Raw genomic sequence first — 16,979 nt, forward strand, 5'->3', positions numbered from 1 at the left:
AATTTTAAAATTTTAATAAGTTCATTTTAAATTTATGGAAACATGAGTATAAAAGTATTTATTGTGTGGGTGTGTTCCAGCATGAGAGCGTGTGCCTTTGTGCAGCTTTTAATTTCATTTTCATTCATTCATCACCATACCGAGTGACCTATTTGGTCCCAGTGCTAGGCTTCTAGCTAAACCTGTCATTTCATTCAAATCCTTCGGGCCAGCCCTATGAGAGCTGATAGTCAGCTCAGTGGTCTGGTTAAACTGTTTTAATAGTAATAATAATAATCAAACCGTCAAATGAAAAGTGAGGTGAAAATGACCATACGGACACTTGGCATTGATTAGTTGTTTTTTTTAGGGCATAGTAGTGGAGGTTGTCCTTCATAGGGATAATAAGTCAGCGCAGACCTCATTTTCCTGAAGCCTATCTGGTGTGAAATATTACTTCACTTATTTCCTCTTCAAAAGTTTAAGTGGGAAATATGTACAGTTATAGGAAATTGAGAGTTAAGATAGCATCGTGGCCTCTACAGTACATAAATCAGGAAATTAGATATTTTCCAGTCTAAAAGACGAAAAAAAAAAAATAAATGTGGCAAAACTATGCCTGAATTCAGTAGACATGTGAAGGTATCAGCTGCAGTAAGTTCTTTTTGAGGGTGAAGTGGGCTATAGTGCTAGGGTTTTTTTTTTCCTAAGCCTAGTTTTTTCCCTAAATATTTTTCCATTAATTGCATTCAAGGTTCTGACTGGGGAGACTACCCAATATCTTGAGGTAATCGAGTGTATTAGAAGGCATTCTAGCCATTCCATATATCAGGTGAAAATGACCAATAGAGGGCAGTATCAGAGGGAGAATAGATTTGTTTTGCTCACGTAAAAATTTATCAGAATTGAAGAGGTATAAGTACCTATTGCCTCAAATAAAGCATATCTTTACCGAGGTACAGAAAGTTTGCGACGCCTTCAGTACTAAGCCGGAGCAAGTTCAAATCCCATTCGGACGGGGAATCTCTTTATTCGCTTCACATTTTTAGTGTTCAAGGCTTTCACTGAAAATAATATCCCAAAGAAATAGGTAAATTTGAGAGGCACGTTGCATCCATTGTGATCTTAGATCACATATATATATAGCATATACGCACGCACACACATAATATGTATATATGTGTGTGTGTTACAAGTAAAAAAATAGTCATCCTGTACTCAGGCGGACTGCTATTACATCGAAAAAAGAATGGCGTTGTATGAGTGCTAAAGAAACTATTGTCATACTACTTACTAGCCCAACTAGTTGTTGGATAAGTGAATGGTGTTTACCTTTGACAGTTCGAATTTTCACTTTGCATTTTTTTTTCTACGCCCGTCCGTTAACTCTTGTGCTGTTCACCACTATTTGATTGTGTGTGGTTTAATAAGTGTGATCAGCGAGGTATTTTTCTCCTAATTTGATTGTTCAAATATTTGCATAACGTGAAGCTGGCCTTCAAATAAAGTAAATAGCCGATCAACTCTGCACAACTATTCATTCTGTGCGACGCTGGATAACAAAGTTTAAGGAAGGGTGGGGGAGGTGGTGCTGAGTGGCCCAGGGCAAAACCAAAGCCTGGAGTCTGGACGCCCCAGGAAGACCTTTGAACGCGTGTGGAGTGTTTTGAACGTGAACGAAAGAAGAATCATCGTGCTGCAGCTACAAAATTGAAGAAAAAGTAACAGTTCTGACTATGAACCGAAGGGTTCATGATCCTGGGTACCTTACACAAAAGTGCAGCTGAGTCGGATCTGCCAAGAAAAATCTATTTTGGTATACGGACAAATAGCAAGATGTGCTGAGGCCAGGTGAAGCCATCGTTACTGTTGCCTGTAATCAAGGTCTCAAGATAGGGTAAGTGAGTTTATCGCCGCTAGGGTAGCGACCGTGGAACCGCAGTGCGTTTATGGTCCCCTTAAGCGCGTTGACTGACGGTGTGGGGTTGTGTTAGAGTCAGGGTGCTTGTCAAGTTAACTGTTGCATGATAATTTGACATTAAACAGATTTGTGTAGTTTGTGGCGCCAAATGAAAACCTTTTTGCTTCTCATCAGGCTATAGTTGTGAAAAACTGGTTTGCAAATTTTCTGGTACAATACTTCTGATAATAAATGGCCAAGCAATTACTTACATTAACCAGATAGAAAATGTGTCGCACATCACTGAAAAGCAATTGGAGGATAGACTTCGGTTCCATTCTCAAACCATATTGGATGCCTGGAATAATAATCCACTTAGCCCTCTCAGGAACCGCGCTTCTTCTGTACAAAAGAGGATAAAAGATGTGGAGAGATGTAATTTGAAGTATTCGAGGTAAGTCCGATTTATTGAAATTACTTTTATTAATCAAATTTCCAAGCGCTTTTGGTGGCTGGTGATTATGTAGTGTTAAGGTCCAATCTGTTAGGACAACGCAGTTCTGTTTTAAAGTAGCTTATTAGGCGAGACGTTCCTGAACCTGCACGGTTTTATCCTCGTCGTAGAATAAATACAAAATGTAGAACGGCGGGTATTTATTTAAATACTTTGAAAAGAAATACGAGATATTGCCAGTCAGAAGACAGGAAGGAGGCTTAGTGGGAGCCACAACTTTTGTAGGGGATGTTGGTCGGGCTGGAATAAAGATTCTCTCTCTCTCTCTCTCTCTCTCTCTCTCTCTCTCTCTCTCTCTCTCTCTCTCTCTCTCTCTCGTGGTCCTTGGCGAGGGTCCAAGGGTCAGAGTTTCAGTAATTTGAACAGTTTGGCACTGTCCTAAAAGTGACAAGTCAGTCCCTCGACAGAGGACCCTGTGAGGAGGTAGTACTGTCAGTTCACCTAATGTGGTGCCCTGTAGGTATTACTGAAGGGCGTTTCCAGCGTCTCTTCGGTCGTTTGCTGCACCCACTCTTCAGCCTTTAATTTACCTTCATTCTTTTTTTCAGGCATGCTGTGCAGCGCCTCTGGCTGTTACTTCTCAGTGTAACTTTGGGGTTTTCTCCCAGTTCCACCTAAAGACATTTATACCTCATTTCCTTTATTTTCTGTAACTCTGTGCCCTGCTGTCTATCACTTCAACTCCCACTTTTCATTTCTTAATCGCTGAGCGGCTGAAATGTCCCAAATATATGAAGTTTGGTGATGCACGCATTTCTCATTTTGCCATTTGTGTTTATATATTAGGTTAATCCTTTGAAATTCGAGTGTCATGCCAGCAAGACAGATGTCGGTGGTTCCGATATCTTTTACAAAGCGTTCATCCTCTCTGTAGGCAGGTGTTATTTGGTTTTGGAAGTAAATGTTACCTTCCCTTCAGCATTGTTGTTGATTTGCTGCTCACCCGGTTGCTCTACCATCTCTCCATAACCTTCATGGTTTTCAACTGATTGACTTAAATATCAACTTTTAAAGTAAGGGGAAAAACTTGAAGTCATTTACTGAGATGCATAATGTATTGAAAATGTATAATGTATTGATAATGTTCACGATATGAGAGAGAGAGAGAGAGAGAGAGAGAGAGAGAGAGAGAGAGAGAGAGAGAGAGAGAGAGAGAGAGAGAGATTTATGAAAAACTATCTGAAATTTCTATCGTTGTCATAATTCAATGTTTGTTACTTAAAGCACATTACATAATAAATTATATTGTCGACAAAATCTCAGTTTTATTCTAATTTCTTTATATTGGGGTATTTGTGTAGGAACAATATTTGTTGCTTTTATAAATCCCAGTTGTGTGTATTTATGTATGTTAAGGTCGTTCATGCTTAAGGGTGAAGACTACCACGTATCGCATGTGCTCAAACACAAAAACTTGCCTTTATATCCGAAGAACTTCAACAATACTGGTAAATATAAATTCGATTGACCAGCTTATTATTTACCACGTTCGTTGATCCAGGTAAAGCAGATGAAAATGTTTTGTTACAGAATAGATTTTTTGAGGGATAGTGTTTCAGAACAGGGAATCAGGAGGGCGATATATTATTAAAAATTATAAATTAAAAGCAGTTCACTTCAACATGAACTCCTTTTGCACTGATTTACTGAAAGTGAAACTTTCAACAACCACAGAGGTAGTTTTACAGTTAACGATGGACTCGTGTCCACCGTGTAAGAGTACGTTATTGTTCTGGTTTAGGCTGGCATTATTCCAGCACGGGCTCTTGCTCTTGGGTAGGCCATAAGCCAAGAGTAGGGCCAACATGTCTGGAAAAGGAATTTTTGACCTAAACTGTACAGTGGCTGAACTAACATGAAATGCTGTCAAAGGAAAACAAACTCGAAGCTCAACGGGCTGTTTTGACCTGGTTTTTTGCTCCTGCAGCTTTTCAAGAGACTTACTAGATGTGCAGTTGACACAGAAGGGCTGAGACACGATATTTGTGGTCGTTATATGGAAGTTGTAGTTGGGGACTTGCCTTTTCACTTCACTCTCGACGCTGGCACCGACACTCATCCATTCCAGTCTTAAATCGTCTTCGCCGAAATTGTCTGCGAAAAAAGGTTTGATATCTCTTTTAAAGGAGCTGATTATATTAACATTGACTTAATAACTAAGGTCAGCCATTATAAAAACTAGGATAACTATCATTTTGAACATGCTAATTTACTTTGAGGCTGCCTTACGAAAAAAGGTTGGTTTCACTGAAAACAAGAAACTGTGATCTTTAGACGAATGATTTTTGTAATGCTTCGAATCTGATTCCGGGTTTTTCACTTTACTGAGAAGTAAAAGGTTACCAGAAAAACCCCGAGGCTTGGTTTAAAGAAAAAAATTCATCCTTAATCATTTAAAACGGAGACACAACATTCTTAAGGCAAGATCTTTCTCCCCGAGGTGTTCTGAATGCATAGTTTCATTAGCGGTATTATTAGAATTCTACAAGCCTTCGCAGGAGCTTAGCCTCACACACACACATCGGGAAACCAGCCCGGTATGCAGAAAACTTACTGCCGTAGAAAAGAAGGGTTGCAGAAGAATCCGTAAAATAGATTAAATTTCTCGTAACAATCAGTCGGTTAAATGTGCAGTGTAAATAAGAATTATGATGATAAACATCAATGCCTTTCTTTGTGTTAAATAAATATTATAAAATAATCTATGGTCTGTTTCAGAGAAAAAGACATACAGAGAGAAAGAAAAAGAGAGAGATGGAAAAAACTTACATGAGGAGACAGTCATGGAGCAGGTTTGCTTGTCAAAAGGATACTTGGCAAAATTCATCGGGCAAGCCAAACGAGTCTTAAATCTGAAAGATACTAATTTTAGTTGAAAAAAAAAGCTTTTCTCGGAAATTTGACCTTTATATCGTCATGAAAATGCATTTTGAAAATGCCTAACTTGCAAAGACAAAAGAAGCAGACATTTCAAGAGAGAAGTGACACCTCCCGTTCACACGTATAGACAAAGCAGGAACCACCTTGGATAAAGCAAACAAAATTATTTCTAACATATATTCTGCTATACTGAATTGCAAAACCAACGAGACGAAAGGTCACTAACATGGACGAAAATACTATCGTGTAATCCTTGCTGATTCTGACCCCTTCGATATCCTTAACCATGTAGAAGGAGCTGATGTCCACCGCCTCGTGAATGTAGAGGTCAGGGAGCCAGAGTTTCTTCAGGATTGAGGAATGCACAGGTACCGCAGCTCTGGGGCTGAGAAGGGTCAAGTTCTCTGGGAGATTCAGGCGCGGTTCAACCCATCGCATTTTGAAGTACATCGCTAATAATACTGTCTGTAATAAAAAGAAGGATTAACGCAATGATCAACATAATTCATTTTGATTAGCACTATAATATAAGAAATAAAAGAGAGAGAGAGAGAGAATAACACTATCATGAAAATTAATCATTCATGAAGGGGAGAGAGAAAGAGATTAACGCCATATTTATTAGTGAGAAGTTTGACAACATTGTTGACTGCCAGGGCTTCCAAATAAAGGAAGTTTTTGTGGCAGGAACCCTTAGTAATATTGTATGTACACAACATTATAATGTAGAGTCACTTTAAGATAGGAAACCTACATGGGCGAAACAGGACAGCCATTTTCATTTTACAACAGTTTCTGCCTGATGGACTACTCTTGTTCGTCAATACTAGTGGGGTGGTTAACCCCAGATTTTGGACCCGATCATGCACTTTGGGGTAGAAACCTAAAACTTTGCACTTGTTTACTTTACCCCCCCACTGAACATGAACCCCAGTCAGCCCTGACCCCGATGGCCAGCATGGGGCTTGCGATCTAAGGACCGATTATTACCCCATTTTTTTATTATTCAGCCACATTAGACTAACTTTTGACTCCAATACTTCCTCTCATATGTATAAAATGTGTGTCTTTCCGAAGTTTCTACAAAATTTCAATATATTTATTATTTACATAAGTTAAATAATGTCTGCCATTTTCAAAATAGCTGACATAATCGTTTACTCCTTTGGTAATACTTTTAGTAACATTCTATTATTGCAAATTTTCAAATCAAACCTCATGATTATACTTCAGCATACCTGCAAATGCACTAGTAAATAGTGAGAGTATTAAAGTAGATAAATTTTTGTATAAGAATGCATATTTGAATTAGGATATTTATTCATTTTTGTGAAACATCTGACATATCTCTTTAACGCAACATAAGAGGCGATACTTGAGCTCACTTTGCTACTTGCAACATATACCTTAAATAACCAGTCAGAGATACTTATTACAAATGAACAACTTGAAGGTGGACTATTTTATAGTCTACGGTTTAGCATATATCCTACGACATCCATAATGAGCTTCCAGTTTACAAAAATTCAAAATATATATGCACAATCATTACAACTACAATTGAGACAAAATGAGTAGCTTCTGAAAACATTGTCTTTCACAGATACAGAGAGCTGTGCACTTCAAGTCATTGCGTAGCATTTGCAGGTAGGTACACGCGCTTTCTTGCACTTATAATGTATAAGTTCTTAGCAGCTTTCTTGAGCTTGAGGAAGGGCTATCCACTTTGGTACCCTGGATGGTCTATCTTGCTTCTCTCATCCCCAATCTGCGGGATCTGGTAATTCAGGATCCTTTTGAAACAACTGTCCCCACACATGGCCTCCTTGGTATGCTGCTTGCAATGTGTGTTGCTTGAGTGCTGCTTGTGTTGGGGAAATATGCTCCAAAGCCCGGGACTTCCTTGCAAACAGATGCTGTCAGACTTCATTGACTTTGGATGGCCTTCCCATTCTGTCGTACCAGAGTGTCACAAACTGTTCCAGGAGGCTCTTTATGTTGTCTGGAATCTCTGCTGGAGCTTCTGCTAACATCAGAAATGCATCTGTTACTCCATCAAATACATTCCATGTGTCACAGGCACTTGATTTGCTCTTACCAGCAAAGAATGAGGTAATATCATAGCCGGTAAGGGCGTGGAAGACTGCCAATGAGTTTGCTTTTGAGGGACCCAAAGCACCAGCTATTTCATGTGCTGCAACGTATCTGTGATGCTTCCGACCCCAAAGGGTACCCATACTTCTGACACCGGGTAAGGTATTTTGTGCAAACTGGACACAGTGATGACAACATGTGTCAGCAGTTCTGACAGTTATTCTTTGATGCCCTTTGCTGGCTGCATCAGACACTTGCAGCACTAACCGCGAGTCTGCTTCTTCATGGGAGCAGAGTTCAATCAGGTTCTTAACAGTAGCTGTTGTTGTCAGCACTTTTCTTGTCAAATGTGCTGTTGATCTCCTTACCTTCTACTGATAGGAAAGTGACCTGTTCTGCAAGCAGATAGAATAGCTCAGTTTTGTTCTCATCATCTCTAAGGAAGCTTTGCCAGTTGCTTGGCACAGGAGAGTTCAGAGTGATCCTTCTACGTAAACCTTTTCCTTTTCTTTCTCTGGTGGCAACCTTCAAGCTGCCAGGTGCATAGGTATCCCACACTATATCCAGTCGATTCACATGTTCCAGATGGTTTAGTATATGTGGCACAAACATGTTGTCAGTGTAGTCTTGGAAGGTTTTGGAGGTTTTTGGTGATAGAATCTGAACTATCACAGGTCCATCAATCACCAATGCACTCACATCTGGGGCTGATGCTGGGGGTTCCACTTGTGCCTCAAGCACAGATGAAAAATCAGCCTTGTTCCCTGATCTCATTTCACCCCCTAAAGTCACTTTTATCCTTTGCCAATTGCCCCACACAGTGTAATCTTTTCAGGACTAGCTATTTTATTTAACTATCATCACAGTGCTTGAAAGTTGCAACAATGGATATTGTGTCAGTTTATATATGTCTGTATGAAAGCTATTTGCCCTGTTTAGCAGGTGGTTGACATGTTATACTTGCCCTTGAGGACCTTTTGCCTGCCTTGGGCAGTCTGGCAGGCATTAATGTTTGACCCTGATGTTTATGATAATTTATCTACCGAAAGCAAAGCTGCAGCAAAATATGTACAATTTGGCGACCAAGAACAAAGTTGCCACTAAATGTCTGGAAAGTTTGGCAACGATTTTGAATTACCACAGGCAAACTATTTTAGGTTCAGAGTATTTCTCATAACCAAAAACGTATGTTTAGAAGCTAAGATCATGGCTCTGTCATTTTTAGAATGCTTTCTAGATTAATTTGATCCTCTGACGGCCATTTTGAAAATGACTGCCCTGAGATATATTGGACCTATTTCTGATCACTTGAGAGGACACGAAAATCCATCACTTGACAGGTCAGAATGTATTTTGAGTGCTGAAAGGCAGTCCAGAAGTGCAGTGTGCTTGAAAATATGGGTAAACGAGTGATAAAATGACACCTGTAGTAGCCATCAGGAGGCACTGCTAATTGGGATCCATATACAGAAATGTTCATTGAGGGATAAAGTAAACTTATGCAAAGTTTTACGGTTGTACCCCAAAGTGCACGATTTTTTGGTTATCCACCCCACTATACAAGAAGCATGTGATTCCACATTTTGAAATCTCACTACAGTAATTATGAGAGCAATCATTGGACGTCCAGTCTCCCATCTCATAGTTCTCTTCCAAATTAGTGTGGGTCTTACAGCTCTTCTGGTGCCCGCGCAAGCTCGACTGACAATATCACTTACTGTCATGGTATTTATCTCTCATTTAGGTTATCCTCATTTTATCTGTGACGTCAATCATCTGTTTTTTATACATTTTCTTTTTGAATATTTGTTCATTTTTGTAAACGACATTTCTTGCGAAAGATCATTTTTATGGTCTATGCACAAGGGGGTGGTACTGATTTTGGGACCGACGCACCGTTTGCAGCACACACAAATGTTGGTAGTTATAAATGTCAGCTTTCTCTTCTCTTCCAAACCTCTTTGATTGTCCCACAGTGTAAAGCCCCTTTTATTAATCTTTCAATGTTGTCTTCTATAACACTCATGCTTAATAAAAATGAAATTAGCCATCCACTTACACTTTCGATTGCACATTATATCGGATTTACTCAGGAGAGAATGTCTTTAATGACGACTAGCAGACATTTTTAGGTCACAGAAAACTACAAAGTCCTGCAAAACAGTGTGGTAAGCTTTTTCATCCCCGTGATTACAATAACAGTACAACCATTAAAGTCTCATTACCAATACGAGCAAATTTAACTTACCATATCTCTAAAATTGACGTCGAAGATCCCCTTTATGCTGTAGCTGACTCCAACTGTAATTGGTTTTCCATCTGTAATTGGAATAAAGTTCTGTCGATGAGAGATAAACTGGAATACTGGAAAACAGTTAGTTCAATATATCACCAATATCTTACTCAAGATGTCACCACTGTTTTACACAGTAACATGAAGTTGCAGAATGGTAAAAGGTTGTTATTACGATACAGAAATAGCAATTACACAGTTACCCAGATTAGAACAATTCGTTTTTTTTTTCGTCTTCGTGAAATTTTGGTTAAGTTCCACTCTACTGAATGTGATAGGCGGTCATCTGTTTTTATTAAAACAGATGAAGTGATGATTACTGGCATGTTTTCTTAGAACAGATATATAATCATATAATTGCAATGATTCATATTCGAATAGTGCCTTGTCAGTGATAATTTGTTTTAGCTTTCAAACGTTTAATAGGTTTCAGCTCGTGGAAAATATCTAAAGTGTATACAACTTGTCAGATGCTGTCCACACTTGAATTAGAAAACTCAAAAGATTATGCCTATAATCTTTGATTTCATGAATAGAAAATACAGAAAGGGTCCAAAATAAAGCGAAAGCGTGGGAAAAAATCGCCTCGGGAAAGAAAGGGAGACAGAAAGAAGAGCAGAGAGGAAATAGGTCATTTCTATATAAATTTATCTGCCAAAATTTGTTTACTCAAGATAGAATAATGCCAAATACTTTGTGACGTTCGTGATTTTTCCATTATAAATTGTTTGTGCTTTTATAAAGTGCTTAATCCTGGCTGAAATTTTCTCTCATGGTACGGAAAATGTCATAATTATCATGCTAAGTCAACTGTCATCACTTGGTAACTACAGTAGATGGTGATTGACTGGTTATAAGTTATCTGGCGTCCCAAACTTGATAGAACGGTAGGAGGGATAAGACAGGACCACGAGCATCGTCACGAAATTGGTTGGTGATGAGTTGGCATAACCTGACGTAAACAGGGTTCGAGTAAACAGCCCTGTAGTACTGCAATACGTATGTATGCAAGCGCTTGGTATATAGAGTAAGTCATGAATTTTGTTATACTGATTAACAATAAATTCGAATCGCTTTTCGAAAGCAAGGTCTTTAGAAGGCTTTCACATTTTTTCCAGGCACCCCAGTTCACAGATGTCTAAAAAGATCTGGCTCACTGCCTGACGACTTTCTTAGAAAGCGTAATGTTTGCAAGAACAAGCCAAGTTCTTGCGTGCACTGTTCCAGGTTGCGCCTGTTCGTTTCCACTCTGAACCGGTTATCGTGCATATGGCTAGATACTCGCCAAATGGCCAAGTGGCATGAAGGTCTTGAGTATAATTGACCCACTTGAGTTTTATGCCAAGCAGTGTCCTTTAATAATAATGTTTGCTCCAGCATTTTGACAGAACTCGGTTTATACGTTCATTTCAGCTCTCTGAACTTTGTGCTCAATACTTTAAGTGTTATTTTTTAAAGGATTTCAATATTTTCTCATTCCTTTCGTCACCTTTTTCCTTATGGTAAATTAATGTCTGGATTCACATTTAACAGGTTATTTGTCCTTCTCACTTTGATGTTTCCAGTTCTCAATTCAAGTTGATTGTTTTCTTGTAAGAACTCATTTCATTTCCCGTTTCATTCCTTTATTTATTTCCCTCTTAACATTAACATTTCATAAGTTTTTTTATTCTAGAGAATGTAACCTGGCAACCATTAATAGTTAAACCACAAAATTTCATAAGTTTACCTTCACGAATGGGTTCTTTAGTGATGTCGTAGTCTGGTGGTAGCAAATCCGCTATGTCGAGCTTAGCCCATGAGCAGGTAAAACACCTGAAAAATATGATGAATTTTGTAATATTCTCTCTCTCTCTCTCTCTCTCTCTCTCTCTCTCTCTCTCTCTCTCTCTCTCTCTCTCTCTCTCTCTCATGCCCAAGAAAACCTAAATAATGCTTAATTAGATGGATTTGATCATTAACATAAAAATAATCCACTTTTCGGTCAGAGTAATTACCTTCTATTATTGCTCCATTAACTCTATCGGCTATTGCTTTAGTAACGACTCAGTCATTTGCTATAAACTACATTTCCAGGACTTAAACATTATTATTGATTTTGAGCCATTTGCAGCAGGGCAGTTCAGTCGTCATTTCAATAACACTGAGCTTCTCAGTATTCCCACCCTTTCCCCGTCCCACAACGTTTCATACATGTTTTAGGTAAGTGGAATATGTGTCGATTTTAATGGCACATTGTTCCATTCACTGAGTTACCCGCAAGTGATCACTACTTTGTAATTTATTTACAACCCCGTGTGTGTGTGTGTGCGCGCGCGCTTGCTGCCTCTTTACCTTAGCCTTTCACACCATGAGTACGATTTTAAGACCTACTTTCCTTTCGTTTGCTTGTGTATTTTTCACGGTATTTATTCATCCGTGTATTTCAGTATTTAAATATATATCTGTTATTAATTATATTAATTCCATCTTACCCCCTATCTTCTTTACCCTGTTGTTTCTGTAGAAGCTTCCTAGCCAATAGAACTCAGATTCAGCAATCTCATAATTAGGTCCAATGGACGAAATCATTCCCCCCACCCCCCTTTAGAATTCACTGGGACTTTAGGAACAACAATGACTATGATCGAAGTGTCTGCTTAATACTACGCATGATTTATTATTAAAGGATAAAATAGATTGGATGTATATTTCACTTCTTGCAGGCATTTTGGTTATCCTCATGTTTATCTTGCAAAGAAATCGTTGAGAAAATTATTACTAAAGAGATTTAAGCCAAATTCGGTGGAATACTTACAAGAAAGATGTGAGAATCCGAGGAATCAACATTTTCACGGCTTACCGCTCCTCGTAGACCATTTGAAAGACCGGACCTAGAACCTGTAACATACAATTGCACTGAATAAAATACCAGCTCATAAATCCGAGTGATTTTCCTCAATTGTGTCAACAAAAGACTCCTAACATTCAGTTTCACCGAATGCAAAGGCCAGTGGTATTCCAGCCTGGTGTAATTGTCTAGCCAAGGCCTGAAGGAGAAAAATGGGACTTCAGCCCGGAGGAAGCTGCAGACTTCCCAAAGTAAGATGGAGGGACACAAGAGGTGGGAGAAAACTGAAACAGCATGCGAGTTCCGAATCTTGAAAGACATTTACTGCTGATGGCATCTTGCACTTTAGATTTAATCATTTAATTCAGTGGAAATTCATGCTGAAAGAAGTTAGTGTTTTAAATTTTAAGTCTTTTGGTACTAGAAAATGTCTAAGTGGTCTGAGCTTCTTATTTTTAAGAGAAAAGTACAGCATACAGCTCTTTCTGAGTCAGCCTCCGTTTAATGCTATCACCTTGGGGAAGTGAAATATTTTACTGTAATATCTTTGTAAAAATCTTTAGTGAAACAACCATCGATGGGTATTTTACGTATTTGTTGCTTTCACGGCAAGTGAATATTCATCTGCTCATATTGCGTAAGAATGATTCATGGAGACCCGATTTACCTAATAACTCTGACGTTCATGACGCGCTTCCCTTCTCTGATAATGGATTTGAAAAGACGCACTTACGTAGTGATGATACTAGATACACCACCCTAAACTATTATTAAAATAAGTTTAATTGTTTTTATATGCTAGCAATTGTTACTGACAATGATATTTCTTAACTTAATTAAGAATCTTGAGACTAGACGACCACCCACCTTCCATAACTACTACTGGTCCCCCTCCCTGCTTCCGGACACCGTGCTGCGTGCTATTGATTTAACCTACATTGCGTTTGCTCCTGGTGCGGAATGGTAGTCATACATTCGTAAACATTCTCAGTGTGCATACATTCTTTGCAGAAGAACCAAGAAGGTAATGAGGTTGCGCTCTGTCCATCACTTTCAAGGTCCTCATATCTTCCTTCCTCCTAGAGCCGTAACTAAGAGGGGAGAGCGGTCCTCCCCGGGTGACACTGTTCGGGGCGGGGGTGGGGGGACACCCTGGCATCATTTGAGCAAGTCTGGTCTGGCATAATTCTAGATTTTCTAGCATATTTCTAGCAGTGCCTATTTGCGGCTCATTTTATTTCATTTACCATCATCCATTATAGCTACTATCAGGTACCTATACGGCTTTCTCCCTTCCATCGTCTACATTAATATTCAGTGAGCCATTTTCCTGGTTACCATTTGCCCTCATAACCATGCTCCTATTTATTCTCAACCTTCTCCTCCTGCAAACACTTAAAATCATTCATTAGTTCCTATAGTGTGTCTTTGCTCCGCCCAAAAGCAGTATGGTATCATTGGCAAGAGTCAGCTGTTCCACACTCCATTTATGATCCATTTTGAAACCTCACAACCTTCATCTGTTTCTCATCTGTTTCTACGGTCCTTTCTCTAAATTTTCTCATCACCTCATCCATGAAGACATTAACCAACCATGAGGACAGGACACCCTCTATCAGACTTGCATTTGCACCAGACGAGCCACTCTTCCATCTACATATCCTGACACGTGCTGCACTTCCTTCTTGACAGTTGCTCTTAGCAATTTATTTTCTGTACCATGCGTTCTCCATTCTTCCTGCATTGCTTCTCTACCGACTCTGCCATGACTTTTCCTAAAAACATCCGAATCAGGACCTATCCCTTGTCCAAACCAACCCTGGTCTTCCCGTATCAGCGCCTCCGTCATTTGTCTGAGTTGCTCAGTCACCTTTCCTGTTATACAGATTAGATTTATGCCTCTGTGATTCTTACATATTCCGTTTTCTCCTTGTGTCTTATTCACACACACATATATGTGTGTGTGTGTGTGTGAGTGTTTAAAGCCGGTAAACGCCATCAACGTTATGTTTCTTCAGAAGTTTGTTAGCACTGTTTCAACCCTCATTGTAACTTGATGGTAGAAGGAAACCCCATGCAATATTGACTGTATGGTTTATAACCCCTAGCTAAAAAAGATATTTAATTAGTCGTGCTGCCTCTCTTTTTTACTGCTTTCACTAGTGCTCATATTCTGGTCAGTAAGCAGCTTGGCTGAACTAAAGAAAACTCAGCCCCACTCGTCCCACTTTTTTATTAGCAGCAAGATCAGTGGCAGAATTTTGAAGTTGTTTATGTAGTTACCAGTGATCATTATAAAATCAAATTTGGAGGTGATCATAATTTAGCTGATTTTTAAAGACAAGTAGGTAGAGAGAGAGAGAGAGAGAGAGAGAGAGAGAGAGAGAGAGAGAGAGAGAGAGAATAATTAAAATGATTGCTGGTTTTGCACATTATTCCTCTGCAGTATATTTTATGAATTTGCATTAAAACAATTAAACCTCATATACAAACAGGAAAATATCCAGCTCATAGTTTAGCAGACTTTTCACTAAATGTTTGAATAATTTTCTGGGTCCATCGTTTAGCACCTAAACTTTGAAATTTTCGGCCATTCAAAATGTCACCTTATACGAAGAAGAATGTTTGTAAAAGTGACGCCGTTCTACTTTCTTTTCAGCCCTTTCCCAGGTTTTGTTTTAGGACACCTCCATTCTCACTCACTCACAGAAAACACTAATTTTTTTTTATCATATTTTCATGTTACGCTATTCGTAGTGACTCATATCCCAGCTGGACACTGGTAACTCTGTTTATATTTTCACTGAATATCAGTTTTGTTAACGTCAGGGATAAGTCGCTATTTTTACGCCCCTGAGACCACTTCAAACAGCTTTAATGGCCTTGTAAAATTATCCAAGTTAAAAGTATATATACATTCATACGCTTAGATTGGAGCTAGTACTTGCATCTAATTGACATCGTCAGACTCGGTGAAATAAAAAAAAAAAAAAGGAGACGTCATATTTATACAGAATGCTACCTGTGAGCTAATATTCAAATCTTGTACAGGTGTGCACCATTGTTTCCAGGATATTTCTTTGGGTAAAGTCATTAACTTGAATTACTACGTCAGCCTTTGGCCACTTAATACGATGACCATAGTTAAGCCAGCGGACGACCAGAGCTTTATCTGTTCCCTTTTTTAGAGTGCGTTTTTATGCGGTTTGTTCTTATACACATACCTTTAGATATTTAGCCCAAGTAAAATAAATTACACTCTGACCTTGGATAATGCATCTTATATTATTATCGTTCATAGGGCTATTTTTTATTAATATAATTTTTAACGTAGAGTTATATTTAAAATTACCCTTATATTTAGTTTTCCCAACAATGGGAGGACACCTTAATTACATTCATGAAAAGGTGGGCAAAGTATGTTGTTTATTTAATCCATTTTTCTCTGAGTGGGCGTCCCAAAAGATTTTCATGTCTTTATTCATGCAATTAAAAATTATTTAGGATAGCATAGATTAGTGGCACTCTCTTCTATTTAGGTAAACTGATCTTTTATGTTCTCAGGGTTACATATTCTTAGAGCCCTTAGATATATAAAGGAAAATAGTCATTTTTATAGTTGAGGATGGTCTGAGTAGAAAACAAATAGAAAATTTCACTTTGTTGGGTTGCTAATAAACAAAACATCTAAGGAGGGGATAATCAATATGTAGCAAGAAAACCCTGAAAGGTCAAAGTTTTCCGCCAGAAATCCCAGGACTTCGCCCACATCAGGACTGAGAGAGCCAAACTGAAGGGTTTACCTTGTTTTAGAAAACTCCATTTATATGCTAGACACAAGTTGAGACAACGTATTACACATAATATTACTGGTCCCGTTCGGTTATACCTTGCACATGTTTGTGTTGGATAATCGACTTGGCGTGCTTATGATTAAAATCATAACTCGAGCTATAGTTGCTTCAAATGCTAACAAAGTAAAAATAACCAAATAAATCTTGGGTCTTTAATGGGTATCATACAGTCGATATACTGATGGTGCAGGAAATTAAAGGAAAAAGTGTTAAAGTTATGAAATATCTAACTACTACTTAGGAGGAATTTATTATCCTTGCAATGATTTGAAGGGTCGCATTCGTATTAGAACGTGCTCTAGTATTTAGGTTGTAATTGGATGCAGAAATCACTAGGCTCCTGCGGGAACAGAAAGAAAGAAAGAAAAGTCGATTCCATGGAGAATAATTTGTTTTACTTGAGACATGAAACTCGTTAGAACGTGCAGATCTTGATAGTTTTCTATTTCGAGATGGTGCTTCAACAACTGACCATTTACTGCAGTATGCTATTGGCACTTCGATAATGTAAAAAAATTTTTTTAATGTATTCGTAAAACAGAGCCTCTTGGCATTTCGTATTTTAAATAAAACGGGAAAGGATTTCGGACACAGAATGAAAATTTGAGATTATAAAGATGATAAAAATCGGAATT

The 16,979-nt window shown here is 38.5% G+C and overlaps 1 protein-coding gene and 1 long non-coding RNA gene across 2 annotated transcripts in view; one reads left to right on the forward strand and one right to left on the reverse strand.

Moving 5' to 3' along the window:
- LOC136854651 (gamma-aminobutyric acid receptor subunit rho-1-like) overlaps nucleotides 1–16,979 on the reverse strand; it is a 36,859-nt gene that overhangs the window by 13,241 nt on the left and 6,639 nt on the right. The window contains exons 2-7 of the mRNA XM_067131214.1: nucleotides 12,458–12,540; nucleotides 11,390–11,475; nucleotides 9,616–9,686; nucleotides 5,500–5,738; nucleotides 5,163–5,245; nucleotides 4,338–4,487 (exon numbers count right to left, since the gene is read on the reverse strand). Coding sequence (XP_066987315.1) covers nucleotides 4,338–4,487; nucleotides 5,163–5,245; nucleotides 5,500–5,738; nucleotides 9,616–9,686; nucleotides 11,390–11,475; nucleotides 12,458–12,489 — 661 coding nt within the window. The 5' untranslated portion in view covers nucleotides 12,490–12,540. The remainder of the gene's footprint in view (nucleotides 1–4,337; nucleotides 4,488–5,162; nucleotides 5,246–5,499; nucleotides 5,739–9,615; nucleotides 9,687–11,389; nucleotides 11,476–12,457; nucleotides 12,541–16,979) is intronic.
- Nucleotides 1,367–5,503, forward strand: LOC136854652 (uncharacterized). The gene is made up of 3 exons (XR_010857755.1): nucleotides 1,367–2,333; nucleotides 4,321–4,499; nucleotides 5,112–5,503. It is a non-coding gene; the product is annotated as an uncharacterized lncRNA (long non-coding RNA).

The sequence above is a fragment of the Macrobrachium rosenbergii genome, chromosome 29 (genome assembly GCF_040412425.1).
Source record: "Macrobrachium rosenbergii isolate ZJJX-2024 chromosome 29, ASM4041242v1, whole genome shotgun sequence".
Taxonomy (NCBI): Eukaryota; Metazoa; Arthropoda; class Malacostraca; order Decapoda; family Palaemonidae; genus Macrobrachium; species Macrobrachium rosenbergii.